General features: G+C 45.7%; 1 protein-coding gene and 1 long non-coding RNA gene across 5 annotated transcripts in view; one reads left to right on the forward strand and one right to left on the reverse strand.

Annotated features, from left to right (window-relative positions):
- The window catches only part of SEPTIN11 (septin 11), a 135,663-nt gene that overhangs the window by 43,831 nt on the left and 71,621 nt on the right, over positions 1-20,211 (forward strand). For all 4 annotated transcript variants that reach the window (XM_053257949.1, XM_053257950.1, XM_053257948.1 and 1 more), the window contains exon 2: positions 18,452-18,566. In XM_053257949.1, the coding sequence (XP_053113924.1) occupies positions 18,452-18,566 (115 nt within the window). The remainder of the gene's footprint in view (positions 1-18,451; positions 18,567-20,211) is intronic.
- On the reverse strand, positions 13,381-19,159 carry LOC128328202 (uncharacterized). Its single transcript, XR_008309075.1, has 4 exons — positions 19,090-19,159; positions 18,245-18,401; positions 14,577-14,645; positions 13,381-13,881 (listed from the first exon to the last, which is right to left on the reverse strand). It is a non-coding gene; the product is annotated as an uncharacterized LOC128328202 (long non-coding RNA).

A 20,211-nucleotide genomic window follows, 5' to 3' on the forward strand; every position in this document is an offset into this window, starting at 1 on the left:
CCACTTTTCAACAAATGTTTTCAAAGTAGTTTGCATGGGGACATGAATCATAAATAACATAAGATGGTCCCCTGTCCCCAAAGGGCTCACAATCTAAAAAGAAACATCAGACAGATACCAGTAACAGCCACTGGAGGGATGCTGTGCTGGGGTTGTATAGGGCCAGTTGCTCTCCCCCTGCTAAATATTAGAGAACCACCACTTTTAAAAGGTGCCTCTTTGCTCATTTAGCAGGGGGTAACTGACATTTTCTTCCTTTCTGTATTAGGGTGGGAATTGAACCAAAGTTCTTCAAGTCCAGGACTTTCTCCACACAAGTGAAGCAAGCTTTGACTTGGGAGATGGGGGACCATTGTTCAGTTCCTTTCCTGCACAGTATATGGCTCTTTTATACAAACAGCATAAAAAACAGTTGAATTTGATTTCTTTTTATTTATAAATGTTGCATTTCCCTTTCCACAAATGCGCTCAAAGGGACATACAAATCATGTGTGGGTGAAAGCCTGTTCTGCACTCTTGGAACAAGGGTGAAGCCATTTTGAAGCTATCACAGGCATAGAGTTATATGGATTCTGTCCATCTTAAGTGCCACTCAAATGATCTCTTGGGAACTCTAATCAAGGGGTGTGCACATTGCAACATAGATGGGGAGCAGGAAGTATATCTAGCATTAAGGGAGAACCTGTCTGTAAAGATGCTGAAATGCTACAGGAGGGAAGAGTAGGCCTCAGGGTCCTCTGCATCTCACTGTCTAGCATGTAAGGATAGTGCCTGCAACTCGAATTGTTTCCAATCCTTTTTAACATGTGCATGAAACCACTGGGAGAGACTGTCAGAAAGTTTGGTCTGGGATGCTATCAATATGCTAATGACACCCAGATCTGTTTCTTCCCACCAACTTCATCAGGAAATGGTGTGACCCCCCGCTAAGTGCCTGCCTGGAGGCGATATTGGGCCGGATGAGGGATAATGGGCTGAAGTTGAATGAAAAAAAAGACGGAAGTACTATCTGTAGGGGGTCGGGATCCGAGAGATGGTTTAGATCTGCCTGTTCTGGATGGGGTTACACTCCCCCTAAAAGATTAGGTTTGTAGTCTGGGAGTGCTCCTGGATCCCCAACTCTCCCTGGCTTCTCAGGTTGAGGTTGTGGCCAGGAGTGCTTTTTATCAGCTTTGGCTGATACTCCAGATACGTCCATTTCTGGAGACAAATGCCCTTAAAACGGTGGTACATATGCTGGCAGCCTCTAGGCTTGACTACTGTAATGCACTCTACGTGGGGCTGCCTTTGTATGTAGTTCGGAAACCACAATTGATATAGAATGCGGCAGCCAGATTGGTCTCTGGGTTTACCCGAAGGGACTGTATAACACAGATTCTAAAAGAACTGCACGGGCTGCCGATATGTTTCCGAACAAAATACAACGTACTGGTTATTTTACCTATAAAGCCCTTAACGGCTTAGGTCCAAGATACTTAAGAGAGCGCCTTCTCTGTCGTGAACACTGTCGCCTATTAAAATCATCTGGAGAGGTCCGGTTATGTTTGCCGCAAACTCGTTTGGTGGCAACGCAGGACCAGGCCTTCTCTGTGGCTGCCCCAGGGCTTTGGAACAAGCTCCCTGATGAAATAAGAGCATCTCCTTCTCTGTTTGCTTTTAGGAGGACCCTTAAGACGTACTTGTTTCTCTAGGCTTCTAACAGAAATCTATTTTTTTTGAATTTTTATGTTTTTATTTATTATGATTTTTATCTTTTTTATGAATTTTAAATGTTTTATATTTTGTATTGTGTTTTAATTCTGTACACCGCCCAGAGATTTCTATATTAAAGTAAAAATAAAGTGGGCCGTCGAGTCAGTGTCGACTCCTGGCGACCACAGAGCCCTGCGGTTTTCTTTGGTAGAATACAGGAGGGGTTTACCATTGCCTCCTCCTACGCAGTATGAGATGGTGCTTTTCAGCATCTTCCTGTATCGCTGCTGCCCAATATAGGTGTTCCCCATAGTCTGGGAAACATACCAGTGGGGATTCGAACCGGCAACCTTGGGCTTGGTGGTCAAGCCATTTCCCCGCTGCACCATTAGGTCGTTAGAGATTTTTATATTCGGCTGTATATAAATTAAATAAATCAACCAACCAACCAACAGAAAACTAGTACAGTCATCTCTTGCCTACCACGGGTATCTCAATCACGGATTTGAGTATCTGTGACTGGGAAATTGTGACTGGCCTCACCAACCGCAACCTGAGTATCCATGGTTTGGTGAGATCTTTTTGAAATGTGGGGTTTTGGGAGGGATTTGGGAGGTCAGGGGGTCATCTCCGGAGGTCAGGGGTCCATCTTTGTAGTTTGTGTGATTTTTGGGGGTCTAGTGGATCATTTTTGGGGCTCAGGGGTAATTTACAGGGGTCAGGGAACAATTCTGGGTGGTTGGGGGGGATTTTTTCTATTTTTTACTGTAATTTTTATGTGGTAATTCTCTTTATTTAGCAGGGGGAGAGTAACTGGCCCTATCCACCCCAGTAGAGTACCTCCAGTGACTGTTGCTGGTGTCTATCTTGTTTTTCTTTTTAGATTGTGAGCCCTCGGGGGACAAGGATCCATCTTATTTATTTATTATTTCTCTGTGTAAACCACCCTGAGCCATTTTTGGAAGGGCGGTATAGAAACTGAATAAATAATAATAATAATAATTTTTTTGTCGTTTTGCAACCACAGTTCCCCTATTCCCCTGGTAACAGTTATTCTCTATTGCTTCCCAACTGCGAATTCACCAACCGTGAGGGTTTTCCAGAACAGAACCCTCGTGGTTGGTCAGGGACAACTGTACTTTGGGGGAAAGACTCAGTCCATACTCCCTGTTTTGCTAGTTTTCTACTTACAGAGAGAAGTTTGAAAACAAACACAGGGAAGCTCTCAAAAATGTGACCCACCACCTCAGAACTCTACCATTTCTGCATGGGATAAATGTTATTTATCCATGTTCACTTTATTTGCAGGCTAACAAAACAGATGATTAAAACTGGGCAGAAATGGAAAGGAACTGGAAGAAAAGTGTAAGGATGGAACCTTGCTGTAGCCCATAATAATGAGGGTCTACCATTTAAGCCCATGATGGTTGGATTACTGCAACCACTTCATTTTTTGGTATGTGTAGAGCAAGGCTAAGCTAGAAAAGAATCCACTTTCCCTCTGCTGCAGGTGTTTAATTAGCAGCCTCATTAGAATGCCTTTATGAGAATTTAACACTCCAGAGTGTCTCATGGGCTTCCCATACAGCCGCTTTTGGAAACGTGTTTATGGCCTAAAATATCATGGTGATATTTAGAGCTGTATAATGGGATGCATCAATGTTCCACTCCCTTGTGGGCACAGAATGTGGGGGAACTGTGGGAACATTCCTTGCTCTCTCTCTCTTTGCTTTGGAAAAGAATGTTTGGAGGGGTGTGCTTTGTTTTGTTTGATGCTGATTGAGTTCCAAGATGCTTAAGCATCTGTAATCATCTATTAATGCAGTCACATAGGAGCAGAGGAACTAGTCATATCAAATGGCCTTGTGGGTTGGTTTCCTTCTCTCTTCCACGCTGAACTACATTTTACTATGTCTCAGCTGCACATGTGAGCAAAAAAACACCGCTGGGAGAACTCTCTCATATGCAGCTAATATATTTTTCCTCCTCTCTGCAAAGGCTAAACATTTTGGCTTCAAAAGCTTTAAAATGACAATGTAGAAATCAAAGATTTATGCTAAGACTGACAGATTGCTCTTGTACACAGCACAACTTGATAAAAAATGTCACTTTATTTTAAAACAGGATTTTAAAATAGCCACTCTGGTGGGGCGAATACGAATTGTGGGCAGGCAGTCAAGCTGAGCGGCTTTTGGAAATGGGAAGAGAAGTCACGCTTAAGGCTCTCGCTGTATCTTTGAGTCATGAATGTAGACATTTGGGGGCAAGCCGGGTAATGCTTGTGCGCTCGTATCCCTGTGAGCTTTATTTTGAAGTCCTCATACTCCTTTTAAAATGAACACAAACCATTCCTTATTACAAGTATTCAAGTACATGACTGCAATATTTCATAGTGTGTACTTGAAGGGAGGCTGCCGTGACTTTGACCCTTGTCCGCTAGCCTGATTAAGACATTATGTATTATACATGTTCTTGTGTGAATGACAATACCTTCATTCATTTAAAAAGTGAACCTGGATACAGGCCCTTCACATGCATGGTACAGACAGGAAGTGTATTTCTGTACCTGTGTTCAACATAAGATGTGAATGGCTGTACTTGTGTGCAGATCTGTGCCTGTGCACACTTGCTGTACGCGTGTTGAACATAACGTGTGAATGGGCCTACTCCGATTCTACTTTCCTTCTTATTTGTGGGCAAACCATAGTTTCCTATCAGATGCAAACCGGGCAAACTGTGTGGTCTGTGCAAAAAACAGGTTTGCCTTGGCATTAGAATTGGCAACCATTGTTTTTGATTGCGGCTTCCAGTTTTGATGTCCAGGCCAAAAATGTGTGCGCCATGGTTTGCATTTCATGGCAAACGACAGTCTGCAAACAAACAGGATATGGGTGGAAAGGACTGCAGTGTCTGAGAGGAAAGAGAGCATGTGAGGCCAAGACGCTGCCTGTGAGAACCACCGGAATCCTCGCTGGTTCCTGTAGCACCAAACCCAGCACTGAAACCCAGCTGCCAGGATTACATGTCAGTAGTTCGCACGGGCACAGAGGGAAGCACAGTGCGCTGTGAGATGCTCAGGCTGGGATCCCAGCCTCTGTTGACCAGCATGGGTCGTGTGGCTTGCACATCACAGGGGCTATAAGTGATAGGCTGGGGAAAGGTAGGTTGAACCCTGCCCGCCCATCTGCCCGCCCACCCGTTCATGTGAATAGCCCCCAAGGATCATTCATACAGCACCAAACTGTGGCTTAGCATTGCCTAAGGTGCTCATTGTTGGGGGTTGTTACCTGAAAGATGGGATGGGCTCATTGCCCAAGGAGGTGCTCATTGGCGGGTCATAATCTGCAAGACGGGATAGAAATTCCTGTTCTAGGTGAGGTTAAACTCCCCCAGAAAGAACAGGTTTGTAGCTTGGGAGTGCTCTTGGACCCAGGTCTCATCCAGGGGCCTCAGGTTGCGGCTGTGGCCAGGAGTGCTTTTTACCAGCTGCAATGGATTCAGCAACTCTGCCCGTTCCTTGAGGAGCATGACCTGAAAATAGTGTTACTCCAGCTGGTAACCTCCAGGCTTGACTACTGCAATGCGCTCTATGTGGAGCTGCCTTTGTACGCAGTTCGGAAACTTCAATGAGTTCAACATGTGGCAATATTGTAACTTGGTATAAGGCAACTTCCTATGTTCCTAAATGCTTGATGGCAGAGCCTTTTCATGTAGCACAAAGTCGTGGTGCTGAGACGGAGTTGACATGATATGACTTGGACCCATGGGGTTGCAGATGCATATATGGGTTGGGGGCATGTCTAAACTACCCATTAAAACCAGTTTCAAACCTGTCCTGCCAAGCTGGGGAACTAAAAGCCTGGGGATCCCTACCAGTTTTGATCACCCCCAACCAGTGTTCTCTCTAACAGGGATTCCCAGATGTTGTTGACGACAACTCCCAGCATCCCCAGCTGCAGTGGCCTTTGGCTGGGGATTCTGCGAGTTGTAGTCCACAACCTCTGGGAATCCCTGTTAGAGGGAACACTGCCCCCAACTCCTTTTCTATCCATGCTTTAAGTCCAAAGGTGGGTGGTTAAAAGAGGCAGGGGCTACTTAGTGGCTTCCCCTTGGAACTCACTCCCTAAGGAAGTCTGCCAGGCTCTCTCTTTGCTGAAGAGGTTCATTACACCTGGCATTTTGAATGAGCACTTGCTGCTGAGGATGCTACGGATGAGGTTTCACGTAGGGAGTTGCCTTGTATGGAGCAAGACCCTTGGCCCATCTAGCTCTCAGAATGGCCTGCTTTGGCTGGCAGCCATTCTCCAGGGTTCAGGTAGGCGTCTTCCCCAACCCTTCCTGGAAATGCCAGAGATTGAACCTGGGACCTTCTGCATGCCAAGCAGATGCTCTTCCGCTGAGCTCGAGTTCCTCCCCAGTAATGGCACAGCCTCCCGCTCTTTTCTGAGAGTGGAGTGTCCCAGGGACTATGGATCTCGAGCATGGCAGCTGGGACCACCAGCCAGAAGCTGCACGTGCCAGGGATTGAGCCTGGGACCTTCTGCATGCAGAGCACATGCCCCACCGCTGAGCTGTGCCCCCACCCTAGCTGCCAGCTGCTCGTTGCCTGCTTGTTTTGCTGGAGTTCTTGTGGTGTCTTTTTGTTACATTTTATTCCTTATAAGCTCTTTGGAGAGCCTTTGGGTGATTAAATTGGAGTCTCTTGTTTTCTTCTTAAATAAATCTAAGTACAGTTCCCTTAGAGTGTGTGTGTGATTTTTAGGGGAAGGTCATAACTGCTAAGCCTTATTCACATGTTCTGTTCATTGCAGAGGAGAGCTGGTCTTGTGGCAGCAATCATGACTTGTCCCTTTAGCTAAGCAGGGTCCGCTCTGGTTGCATATGAAAGGGAAACTGGAAGTGTGAGCACTGTAAGAGATTCCCCTTAGAAGATGGAACCTTCTGCTCTTCCCAGATCAGCTCCATGTTCCCCCCCTGCCTTCTCCAAGATAAGGCTGAGAGAGATTCCTGTCTGCAACCTTGGAGAAGCTGCTGCCAGTCTGTGAAGACAATACTGAGCTAGATGGACCAATAGTCTGACTCAGTTCATGGCAGCTTCCTATGTTCCAGTGTACATCTACACACACACTGTATTTACCTGAATCCAAGACTGAGTTCTACACACACACACACACACACACACACTTTTAAAATATTAGAAATCAGGAATATGAATACGATGAATATTTATATACCGCTTTTCAACAGAAGTTCCAAAAGCGGTTTACAGAGATATAAATAAATAAAATGGCTCGCTGTCCCCAAAGGGCTCACAATCTGAAAAAGAAACATGAGATAGACACCGGCAACAGTCACTGGAGGAATGCTATGCTGGGGATGGATAGGGCCAGTTGCTCTCCCCCTGCTCAGTAAAGAGAATCACCAGTTTTAAAAGGTGCCTCTTTGTTCAGTTAGCAGCAGGTCATCTTGAAGTCAGAATCCTGTTCTTTTCAAGTAAATGCAGGCATCACCTGTATCTAACCTCTACTTTTTAAGGGAGCCGTCTTAAATTCAGAGTCATCTTCAATTTGGGTAAATGTGATATAGTTACTCACACATGTTAGGTGCACACACAGGAGTACACTTTCTGTCTGTTCCCTGCATTTGAAGGACTCTTTGCCTCAAATTCACTTTAGAAGTGAGAACAGGTGCAGTTATTCGAACAAGAGACAACGTACGCATGTACAGTTGTTTGTATGCACCTCTTGCAGCTGTGTCTGAAAGAGCTGGAATTATTATCAGTATTTATAGATGCACAACTGGAGCAGTTGTGGGCAAGAGGGGGGGACTTGGAGCCTTGGGGTAGCCCATAGCTACCTTGGTTTCACAAAAATCTGAAGGGAAAACACTGGAGGGGACAAAACACACACACACAAAAACCCAAAACTGCCCCAGTGTTGCTCAGAAGCATGAGCAGAATGTTCATGGACACAGAGGGCCACCGGTGATCTTTCCCACGGACCTTGGGGATCTGGTCCATAGCCTCCTGTCTCTGGGGGGCCCTCCAAATGTTCTGGATCCCCCCTCCCGAGGCCTGTCACTACCCTGCTCCCACCCCACCATTGCCAGCGCCCGCCCAGCTGTTCTTGGTGTGGGGAATTAACAATCTCCCTCCCACCCCAGGTTTTTATATTAGTGAATTCTCCTGAGGGACAGAGAAGGAAGTTGCCCACTGAATCTGTTAAACTGCTGATTGTTTTATGTCCAGGGACACACACACACACACACACACACACACACACCCTACCTGATACAGACATTACACTGAACAAGTTTACAGATGTCTGTACACTCATACATGTGTTTGTGTGAATGACTGTACCTGTATTGATTTTAAAAGTGAACCTAGATTATGGGTCCCTCAAATGCAGGGTACAAATAGGAAGTGTGCTTCTGTACCTGTGTTCAGCGTAACGTGAACAACTGTAAAATTAAAGTGTGCTGTCAAGTCAGTGTTGACTCCTGATGACCACATTGCCCTGTGGTTGTCTTTGGTAGAATACAAGAGGGGTTTATCATTGCCTCCTCCTGTGTAGTATGAGATGATGCCTTTCAGCATCTTTCTATATCATTGCTGCCCGATATAGGTGTTTCCAGTAGTCTGGGGAACATACCAGTGGGGATTCGAACCGGCAACCTCTTGCTTGGTAGTCAAGCCATTTCCCTGCTGTGCCATTAGGTGGCTCATGAACGACTGTGCCTCTGTGCAATTCTATACCTATGTACACTGTAAACTTGTATGAATGTTGAACGTAACGTGTGAATGGGCCTAGTGTCACACAATGAACTAGAAATATTCAACATTAACTATAATTTATTCCACAATCCCTTTCTCTCCCGCAGTCAGACCTAGGGGCAGAGCCACTATGGTGCGAAGGGGTTCAAAGAACCCGGGTCTCCATGAGCCAGGGGCTGTGCCTGGCGCCCCCACCCCACCCCCTGCATCTGATGACAGATATAGGGAGCATGGCCATGTTAGCAGATGGGGCTGTGTGCCTGCTTGGAAGTAAAATCTAGCCAGCACAGTGTTTGCAGCGGGTCTGGGAGGGCTTCTCCTACTTGCAAAGGCAGGGAGCTCAGCACTGGCGGAAAAGCTTCTCCAAAACGGAGCTGCATCTCCCTGCCTTTGCAAGCAAAGAGGAGCCCTCCTGGCCACGCTGCAAACACGGTGCTGGCCAGATTTTACTTCCCAACGGGGTGTGCAGCCCCATTTGCTAACATGACCACGCCCCCCTGCATGGGGGGCCGCCAGCATCCTCACTACGCTACTGGCAAGACCCACGTTAGAGCAGGGATTCCTGACTGGGTTGCTTGCATTTTTTCCTTCTTCACCATGTTCACCTGGGCGCTTTCCAGATTAGCCGCTCAAAAGCGCCTGAATGTCTCGTTCGTGCAAATCACATTGAAAACGTAAAACCTGCAGGGGGAGCAGTCTTGTGAAAACTAACAACCCAGGAAAACAACGCACTTTTAATGCCAGATAAACGATGTCATAGCACTAAATCGCAGTGATTAAATTCGAAACAAGGCATCCAACACATATGAACGGCACCCTGCGGCTAGTGTCAGGACTGCGGTATTACAACACAAGAGGTGTGGAAGTACACTTCAGAGGTAGGTCCTCTTGACCCCGTTTTAGGGTCTAATCTGGAAAGCGCCCAGCAGGCTCAGGTAACACGTGCAACATTTTGTTACGGGGCCCAGACCTTCTCAGCATAATGTCTGATTCTGGCTCTCAGCTGACTTCGAACTGGTTTTTGATTTTGGAGCGTCCTTGTGCTGGAAGGATCCGTTGACTTAGAGCAGTGCCAGGAAGCCTGCAAGCAACTCTGCATCACCCTTGAAAGACTTGGCTTGAATTTTCTGGTTCCAGAGGTGGGGCAGGCGGTGGGGCGGTGGGGGGGGGGGGGAGAAGGCAGGAAGCGAGCAGGCACACCGGCCAAGAGGAATGCAACCCCTTGCGGCCCAGCAGGCTGAGCGCTGCGCTTCCTCTTGTGCTTCTTGGCAATCATGTTCCTTTAGCCCACAATATTTGACAGCTTTAAAAAAAGAGAAAGGGAGAGTCGGGATTTGGCATTTGCACCAGAAGTCTTGGAAGTGATTGATTTACACCCGGCCTTATCGGCTTAAATGCAGCAGCTCAGATTGGTAGTTCAAGACTGGGCATGAGAAGTGGGGAGAGCATCTGGTTTTGATTGGGCTTTGCCTTTGGAAATTTTTCATACTTGTTTGTCCCATTGTGCTCTCCTTTCTCCCCCCCCCAATCTCTTTTCTCCCTTGCTCCCCCCTCCCTTACTAACTTTACAAGACTCACAGGAATGTGCACACATGGTTCCTATCTTCCCCCTCCCCGCCAGGAAAAGAAGTCCGCTTTTCTGCTGGTTAGCAATTTGTGACATGAGAACTGCTATACGCATTAGTCACTTTGACTCCAAATAGAAATGTTAGTGGTTTGGGGAGGGAGGGAGAGAAAGTCTTTAAGGAAGGGAAATGGCCTTTTATGCTGTTTCTTGGCAGAAGCGGGGCTTTTTCTGCTTCGAGTTTGGACTGACCTTTTCGCCGGGCACTTTGCCTCGCAGACAAATGTTTGGACTCGCCGTTGAGAGCAAAACTGAATTGTCACATTAAGCTGGGCCTGCCTTAAATTGAAATACACATAAATAAATAAAAATACTGCATTTACCAATCCAAGACTAGGCTTTTCCCAAGTTCTTTTGATGTTAGGAATTGGGGAGTCATCTCCAGTTTGGAGTCCTTTTCCTTTCAGATAAATATAGGTATAATCTGTACTTAGCCTCTGCTTTTTTCTTTTTAAAGGGGTCGTCTTAAATTCAGAATTGTCTTCTATTTGGGTAAATACAGCACAGGCACCAAAGACAAAGCAGGCAAAGGACTATTAATATCTCCCTTTAGGAATCCTGCAGAAAAAGCTGTGGTTTTGCCCCCTTTCTCCCTAGAAAGTCTGGCCTGTGAGTGACAAGTCACCAAGAGCATTTTAGGGTTTTTTTGTTTTGTTTGTTTACACATTTATCTTGCCCTTCCTCCAAGGAACTCAGCATGGTTTACATGACTATGTTTATCCTCACAACAACCCAGTGAGGTAGGTTAGGCCAAGAGAGGAGTGACTGGCCTAGAGTCGCCCAGTGAGTTTAAGGCGGAGCAAAGATCTGAACTTGGGTCTCCCCGTTCCGAATCTAGTGCTCTGACCACTACACCACGCTGGTATGCCAGGTGTTGCTTGCTTGTGCTCTATGTAGGGGCAAAGAACTCGTATGCATTTCATGCTAGGCACCCTCCATTTCCATGGGATTCTTCTGAATTGCACCTCTCTGATTCTGTTCCACTAGTCTTGTGGTAGCAAGCATGAATTGTCCCCTTTGCTAAGCAGGATCTGCCCTGGTTTACACCTGAATGGGAGACTGCGTGTAAGCACTGTGAGATATGATGGGGTCGCTCTGGGAAGAGCACCTGCATCCTTGTATGTAGAAGGTTCCAAGTTCTCTTCCTGGCATCTCTAGATAGGGCTGGGAGAGACTCCTGCCTTGGAGAACCCACTGCCAGTCTGTGTAGACAATACAATACTGAGCTAGATGGGCCAGTATTGTGACTCAGTATAAGGCAGCTTCCTGTGTTCCTATTTTTCTTGCAGTTGGGTGGGGGAATGAAAATAGGAGATGTGGGAAGCTGTCCTTTCATTTTTGTGGCTATTTCTGCCTCCCCATCCTCTCCCGGCTGACATCCTAATGGTGTACTTACAGGAGGACATTGTGCAGGCCAGTTTTGTTACGCTAAGCCTGGAGCTTGTGTTCCAGATTAGTGTTCTGCTGTCACAAGCATGCTGCGCAACAGTTGCACAACTGCGCCATGCCGTCTCCGTTTTACAGGGAAGTTTTATGCAGTAGCACAATTCTGCAAAGCCACATTTTCTTAGGGCAGCGATGCGATCTTCTTGTGCTATTGCTGACTATTCGTTGGTCAGGATGTCAGCCATTGGCATTTCTTGTTTGGGACGCTTATCTGCCGAAGTGGATGCCTGACTTTCTCGAAGCAAATCCAAATAATTCTTGTGCATTGCATGCATTTTATTTGAAATTGCACCTCATATTCCCCATCTGAAAGCACAGGCAGCATGATAATGTGAACCATTGTTGTACTTTGTGTAACTAATTACATTAACTGTGCATCATGTTCCCGGTTCAAAAGTCTGCTGTCTGTGGAAGCTAATGCAGATCTATTCTAAGCCATTGTAAGCATAAAATTGACTTAATTGAGCGACAGCTTGAGCAATATGGAGCACAATCCTGTGCATGTCTACTTGGAACTAATCCAATGGCATTTAGTAAGATGCACTCCCGGATAAATATGTGTAGAATTGTCATTCCTGTTTGTTTTGTGGATCTGTAATTGTATTTACAGCCATGCTGGTTGTTCAGAACACTTATCTGCAAAAGCGAATACACACACATGCTTCCTTGGGAGCAGAAAGTTGCAGATATTCGCAGCATTCCTTTGTTGGAAAGCACGCTTCTCTGAATTCAGACGCGTAGTAGCAAGAGCAGGTCTATCAGTTACAGATGGGGACTGTAATGCGTTCTCTGGTCCTTGGTTCCTTTCCCACCAGCTGCAGTTGGCTCACAACATTGCCGCCGGCAAGGAAATTATTCTAACAGGTTTTCTTTAAGCTGAGGGTCTTAAGGAGTGGAATAAGCTTACAACTTTAGATTTACTTGGCAAGGCGAAGCTTCAGAGGAAGACCGGGCTCCTTGGAGGCAGAGGAAGAGCTTAAATCAAATCAAGAGCACTCTCTGTTAGTTTTTCCCATTGTGCTCACTGACTGGCTTGGTAAACTTTGTCTATGTGGCATCTTTTAAAATTAGTACAAGCTGGAGCGGAAGCCAGAAGAAGCAGCGGAGTTTGACTAGAATATTAGACCAGTGTGGCGGTCTTCAGGGATGGAAATGGGTATTATTATTATTATTATTATTATTTTATTTTATTTTATTTTATTTTATTTTACATTTATATCCCGCTCTTTCTCCAAGGAGCCCAGAGCAGTGTACTACATACTTGAGTTTCTCTTTCACAACAACCCTGTGAAGTAGGTTAGGCTGAGAGAGAAGTGACTGGCCCAGAGTCACCCAGCTAGTTTTATGGCTGAATGGGGATTTGAACTCGGGTCTCCCCGGTCCTAGTCCAGCACTTTACCCACTACACCACGCTGGCTCACTGACTTTACAATAACTGTAGGACACATGGCCACCAACAACCACTCTGCTGCCTGGCCTCTTCCTTTCTCCACAGCTTGCCAATCCTCTCCCTTTTGCTACTATTCACTGACTGCCTCCTATCACGGGTACCTGGCCTCCTTGCTGCCACCATCATCCAACTCTCACCCTCCCTTCAAATTCTTCCTCAAAATCCACCTTTTCCTTGAAGCCCTTCTTACAATACCCTTTTCCCTGTACCTGAATGCAACGAAGACTGTATAACTGAAATTTATTTATTTATTTTATTTACTACATTTCTATACCACCTCTTACAGAAGCCCCCGGATGGTTAACAATCTAGCAAAACCATTACAACAATTTAAAAATAGAAATAAAAACTCTAAAACCTGGAGCTTCCATATTATAAACAAAAAGCCTGGCTAAACAGCTATGTTTTCAGGTCCTTCTTAAAAACATCCAGAGAAGAGGAAACTCTAATTTCATTAGGAAGCGTGTTTTGTCGCCGCCAACTGAGCTGAAACGAAGGTGTATTATGCTTTACACTGCCTTAATTTCCCTCTTTCTTCTCTGTTTTCTCCTGCGTTGAATGATGGATTTCAATTCCCTTAGTGCAGAGAATTGACCTCTTGTTCATTGTGAAGTGCCATATGCATTGGCTAATGATAATGCACTTCCGTTCCACTATCAACCTGCTGCTTCAGCCGGCGTTCTGAATCTGAGAAATGGAACTCAGTATTGCGGTACTGTCTCTAGTTGGCCTGAAGAGGCTGCTGAGGCAAGACTCCCCTTTGCAGAAGCTGTGCTTGTGCTGATCCTTCTTTAGCAAGGCTTGTTCTTTTGTATGCATAACCATTCTAGCTTTCATATGCTTTCTGCTTCTTTACCTTGGGCAGGTGTGAATTTTTATGAATTCCTTTTGGATCTATTGTAAGAGAGTGTAATGATATTTATTGATCATATTTATATGTTGCCTGATATATACTTCTCTAAGCAGTGTAAAGGTAGAGTGTGCTGTCAAGTTAGTGTTGACTCCTGGCGCCCACAGAGCCCTGTGGTTGTCTTTGGTAGAATACAGGAGGGGTTTACCATTGCCATCTCCTGCACAGTATGAGATGATGCCTTGCAGCATATTCCTATATCGCTGCTCCCTGATATAGGTGTATTCCATCACAAACTACGCCACTGAGGTGTTTCTATGTGACACTCACTACAGCTGTAGCAAATTTGGTTCAAAATTGGTTAGGTGGTTCACAAGTTAGCCCATTTGTGCTTCAAACATGTATGTGTCTGCCATCTTGAACTGCGGTGGATGACATCATCACACACTTATGCCGTTGAGATCTCCCTATGTGTCTTTACATTTGTACCCAAATTTGGTTCATATTGGTCCAGGCATTGTGAAGTTGATAGTGGGGGTCACACACACACCAATACACGGATGAACATGTGCATGCACACACACACATATGCCAGGTGATATCTTAAACTTACTTTCCTTAAGGAAAGAAGGCTAAAAATAATAGGCAAACTATTTAAACACTTTCACAGAATAAAAACTAACAATTCACAGAGACAAACAATTAGAATAATTAGTAATACTATTTTGAAGTCATTTACCTTCAGAAATGGGTGTAGCTGACGTATCAGCTGAAGCTGATAAAACGTTCTCCTGGTCACTGCCTCAACCTGAGAAACCAGAGAGAGTTTTGGATCCCACAAGCATTCCCAAGCTACATACTTGGTCTTTCAGGGGGAGTAAACCCATCGAGAACAGAGAGATCTAAACCATCTTTGGGGTCCTGACCACCTCCCCCCATCAGAATTTCCATCTTATTTGGATTCAACCTCAATTATCCCTCATCCAGCCCATTATCATCTCCAGGCAGGGATTTATGGAAGTTATGCCATTTCCTGATGAAGTTGATAGGGAGAAATAGATTTGGGTGTCATCAGCATATTGATAACACCCTGCACCAAATCTCCTGATGATCTCTCCCAGTGGTTTCATGTAGATGTTAAAGCACTTTGGAGACAGGATGGAGTCTTGTGGAACTACATACAGCAACTCTCTCTTTGCAGAGCAACAGTCTCCAAGTGACACCATCTGGAATCTACCCGGGAGGTAGGAACAGAACCACTGTGGAACAATGCCATTTGATCCCACCTCCCTCCCACTACCCAGGAGGATACCAGGGTTAATGGTATCGAAAGCCGCCAAGAGATCCAAAAGGATCAGCAGAGTCACACTCCCTCTGTCTTCCTGATTGGGGATCATCCATCAGGCCGACCAAGGCAGTCTCAACCCCATAGTCTGCCCTAAAGCCAGTTTGAAATGGGACTAGATAATAAGTTTCCTCCAGGATTGTCTGGAGTTGAGAGGCCACCACACTCTCAATCACCTTGCCCAACCATGGGAGATTAGAGATGGGCCTATAGTTGCCTAACTCTGAGGGGTCCAATATAGGTTTTTTCAAGTATGCCTCCTTAAGACAAGGAGGCATCCTACCGTCCCTCAGAGATGTATTTATGATGTTTACCAGACCCTCTCTGATAATCAGACTGTTAGGTAAAATAAGCCAAGTTGGGCAAGGGTTAAGAGAGCAGGTGGTAGGATGCACAGTCCGAAACAGCTCGTCCACATTCTTAGGAGTCACAGAAAGTGATCCAGTCTGATCACCTAAGAGGAGTTCCTGGATACCTGCATAAAAGACCCTGCCCTAATTGTAGAATCCAGTTCAGCCCAAATAAGAGAGATTTTGTCCACGAACAAACCATTAAAAGTGTCATAGTGGGTAACCAATGGTTCTAAATTTGGATTCAAGGGGGAGGGGGCTTGTATCAGCCCTCTCACAACCTTAGATAACTCCACTGGATATGAACTTGTGGATGCAATGTGGGCAGAAAAGAATTGCTTTTTTGCCGCATGTATTGCCAGATCATAGATCTTCAGATGTGCCCTATGTTATAACCTGTTGGGTTCAAGTTGAGTCTTTCTCAATTTGCACTTTAGTTGTCTACCGCGCTGCTTCAGCTTCAGTAGTTCTTTTGAATACCATGGGGCTAATTTTAATGCTTAGGAGTGATTACTGCTCTAGTGAGTTTGTTATTCCAAGTCTACACCAGACCATGGACAGAATCATCAGCAGAGCCATCTTGAAACCCTTCCAAGACTTCTTGGAATCCCATTGGATGCAGTAACTTCGGATGGACCAACCTAATGGGTCCTTCATCCCTACAGAGGCGGGTTGTGGTTGCAAGTCTTACCTTAATAAGATGGTGGTCTGCCAGTGACAAAGGGGAAATAACAGGAATCCCCACCCATGGAGCACCACCCTGATTAGAGGAATAACCAAATTGAGCATGTGACTGGCAACATGCGACAGTCCAGAGACCACCTGGGATAGACCCATAGTTATCATGGTCACTATGAGCTCCTGAGCCACTCCTGACAACCCAATCCCATAGTGAACTTTGAAGTCCCCAACACCAGCAGTCTGGGCGACTCCAATGCCAACCCTGCCACCAGGTCCATCAGCTCAATTAGGAACTCTGTTGAACAACAGGATGATCTGTACACCAACAGTAGTCCTAGTCTATCTTTGGTCCCTAGGCTTAGGTACAGACACTCGATATGGGCCAATTCCCCTACAGAGATCCCAGTGAGGGAGATAGGGCAGAAGTGAATTTTTATGACTTCCTATTGCATTTCCTGTTTGCACAAGATAAAAGCTTGGAAAATCTTTGAGCTGCCTGGTTTTGGACCAAGTATTTTAGATTACATCAGGAATGGACAGATATGCTATCCTGTCTGAAATGCTGCCAGCAGCAAAAAGCATGTTGGAATAATTTGAATAAAAGCTTCTTGCTCTGCTTCTGGAAGATGTCCAGGCTCTGCTTGTGCAAGTCTGCAGGGGAAGGGAATTTTACAGGTGAGGAGTAACTATCAAGAACACTTACTTAAAAACTTAAGAAGAACCCTGCTGGATCTGCATCCTGCTTCTCATGGTGCCCAACCAGCTTCCTCTGGGAAGCTCACAGATGTGACACGAAGGCAAGAGCCTTCTAACACTATTCCTCCCCAGGAACTGATATTAAGTGGCAAACTGTCTCTGATCATCTTGGCCATCCTCGCTAATATCAGTCAATGGGGCCCGTCTTTTATGAAGTTGCCTGATCCCTTTGCCTAATCCCTTTGTGGGAGCCAGGAGTCAACACACTTTAAGACAGGCTTGTCAATATTGACTGTCCTGTGATGAGTCAGAATTGCCTCTAAGTGATCAGGAAGGGAAAATGCGTGGGTTTTTCCCCCCTTTCAGGCTGTTGCTGTGCCATGAATGACTAATCTAGGTATACATGGTCATCTGGCTAGTAAAACCATTTGCAGGCTAGTAGCTTCTGTAGGCTCATTTGGCAGGGTTGACTTCAGAGGGTGTTTCTAATGTGCCTTTAAAGGTCAGGATGGAACAAGTGAAGCTGAGACCGGACTGTTAAAACATGAAACACAACAATTTTGGTTGCTACTAACAAGATTGGAGTTGGTATCTGTTTAGAAAAGATGTCAGTGCCGAAAGTGTGAATCAAGCAAATTGTTTCTTTAATAATAGAAATAGCCACACGTATTGCTTCTCCACTGTGGTTTGAATCTGCACCGCAGGGGGGTCCTGGACCGATGTGGGGGGAATTCTGTTTCTATGTGAGCTGGAGGAGTTTTCTGTCCTTTCCTTCTCCTTTTTTTCCCTTCAGGACCTGCTGAAGGACAGCCAGTGATTTAAGGCACAGTTGTGCCACTTCAATTTATTAGCTCTGGTTAGCACAGCCTGATTTGCTTTATAAATAGCAGCCCAAAGTGGAGATGACAATTCCAGAAGTGGCCTTCCTTTCACATGGGAAATTTTCCTTCTGTGCATTTTGGATGGCTTCAAAGGGAACCTTTATTCCCTTGCCATCTTACTTTAAAAGAAAACAAAAACACACACACAATGATTTAATCATCTGGCCTTTTTGTGAATATTTGCTGAATAATTAAATGTAAATACATTTTTCATATTTGAAAAATGGTGCTCTCAATATAGCCAGGGACCCACAAGTTTAGGCTTTGCTCACTAGCCAGCCAGTATATGCACTCGCCACCAATTCCATCCCTTCCCTCAGATCCTTTTCTGGCCCACAAGCAGAGGGCCTGGGAGGGAACCAGGTCTTCTGACGTTTGCACTGGGATATGAAAATGGTAGGAAGCCGTGGTAGTCCTCTCCTGATGCTCAAAAAGGATTCCTGCTGTTTCTTACCTTCTCAAAAATGGCAGTGGAAATGGAACTGGTAAGGAAATCCGTGTGATGCTGGGTGTCCTGCTCAGAGGAATGTGATGCTGGGTGTCCTGCTCAGAGGCTAGGGGTATGTGCCACTGGCTAGCTGGCAAGTGGATTTGTAGATGCCTGCATATAGCTGTACATGGGGAAAAGACACTAATATAACATTTCTCCTTGTAATTTTAGAATGATGATCTTCGGAACTTGTCCCTGTCAGGCCATGTCGGTTTTGACAGTCTTCCTGATCAGCTGGTCAACAAGTCAACCTCTCAGGGTTTCTGCTTCAACATTCTTTGTGTTGGTAAGTGATGTTCAGTGAGCCTCTGAACAGAGAGATTTTCTGCAGTCTTTCCGGATACAACAGGCAGGATTAGCGATATGAAATTCCACCCCTCCCCAGGTGTTCCCATGTATAAGACATGAAGTATCAGTGAGAATGTTTTAATAGAAAATATACCCATGCATTTTTAATGTTAAAACCATGGGAAGATTTTCCTCTACATTGGAACGTTTTAAAAATTCACCATGGGATCCAGTGCATGTTTACTCAGAAGTAAGTATAATTGTGCTTAGCCTGAACTGTATCTGACACAGGAATTCTCAGCTATAGGCCAGAATTTACCAAATTTTTGATATTTGAGGATTTTTTTCTTGATTAAAATGGAGAGTGCTCTTGCATGAATCCAGGGATGTGTGGACCAGTCCGGGGGTTTGGGATCAAACCGAACCACCACCACCACCCTGGTTCCATCCGGACCGGAACCGAACCTCCGGACCTGTCCACGAATTTTTATATTTATTTTTTAAAAAAACATTTTAAATACCTGTAGCCCCTTCAGGGGGCTTCCTATAGACCACGGGTGTGTGTGTGTCCATGAAGGTTCCCCCTCCCCCCGCCGGCCTCTCAAATCACTGCTGCGGCTTGGTAAATGCAATATTTTTGGCCCTTTGGGGCCTCCGTAAAGGTGCACGGCAGCCATTTTGGCCTCTGCCACACATGCGTACATGGCCTCTGGCCTCGCAGAACTCATTTGTGCTTGCGTGGCGGCGGCCAAAATGGCCACCGTGCACCTTTACAGAGGCCCGAAAGGGCCGAAAATGCTGCATTTACCCGGCCACGGCGGTGATTTGAGAGGCCAGCGGGGGGGGAACCTTCGTGGACCCCCCCCCACAGCCTACAGGAAGCCCCCCGAAGGGGCTACAGGTATTTAAAATATATATTTAAAAAAAATTAAAACAAAAATCGCAGATCCCCCCCGGACCGGGGGGGATCGATGGGGGCCAGACTGAACTTGGCCGGTCTGGTTCGAGTCCAGTCTGGACTCGAACGAACCAGGCCATCCGGTTCTGTGCGCACCCCAACATGAATCCATCCCACATCAATGTATGTATACATTGATACCTGATACATTGATACCTGATGATTTCCTGGCATAATGGATAGGCATCCTACTTGCAACAGTGGGTTAACCCAGTTAATAATCATGCTTGGTGATGGGCCTTGCTCATTGCCCAGTCAGCCAAGGCTCTGGGATGGGGCCATGCTTTCTAGGCCAGGGTGATGCTTGCAGGATGATCCCTCCTCCTCCCATGCTTGTTAGGTATACCACAGACTTCACTGGGGAATCCCAAGGTGTTTTTTGATTCCTTCACTCAGCATGATGTCATTTCCCATATTGATGGGGAGGATCCGTCCTGCGTGGGATTTCTTGTGCCGACAATCATGGAATAGTTGGTCCATCCAACTTCTATAAATCACCCTCCAGCAATGTGACTCACTGCCAGCGGGGGCCATGGTGTTGTTGACATGGGGCACAATGTAATCTGTATTCTTATGTTTCATGTTGCCTTCAGTGATAACCAGTGTTTGTAAGTTCCTAGAGGAGGAATGCCATATTTTCAGCACTCCTTGCTGTGCAATTTTCCTCTACTTCCCTCTGTGATGG

Source organism: Hemicordylus capensis, chromosome 5 (genome assembly GCF_027244095.1).
Source record: "Hemicordylus capensis ecotype Gifberg chromosome 5, rHemCap1.1.pri, whole genome shotgun sequence".
Lineage (NCBI taxonomy): Eukaryota > Metazoa > Chordata > Lepidosauria > Squamata > Cordylidae > Hemicordylus > Hemicordylus capensis.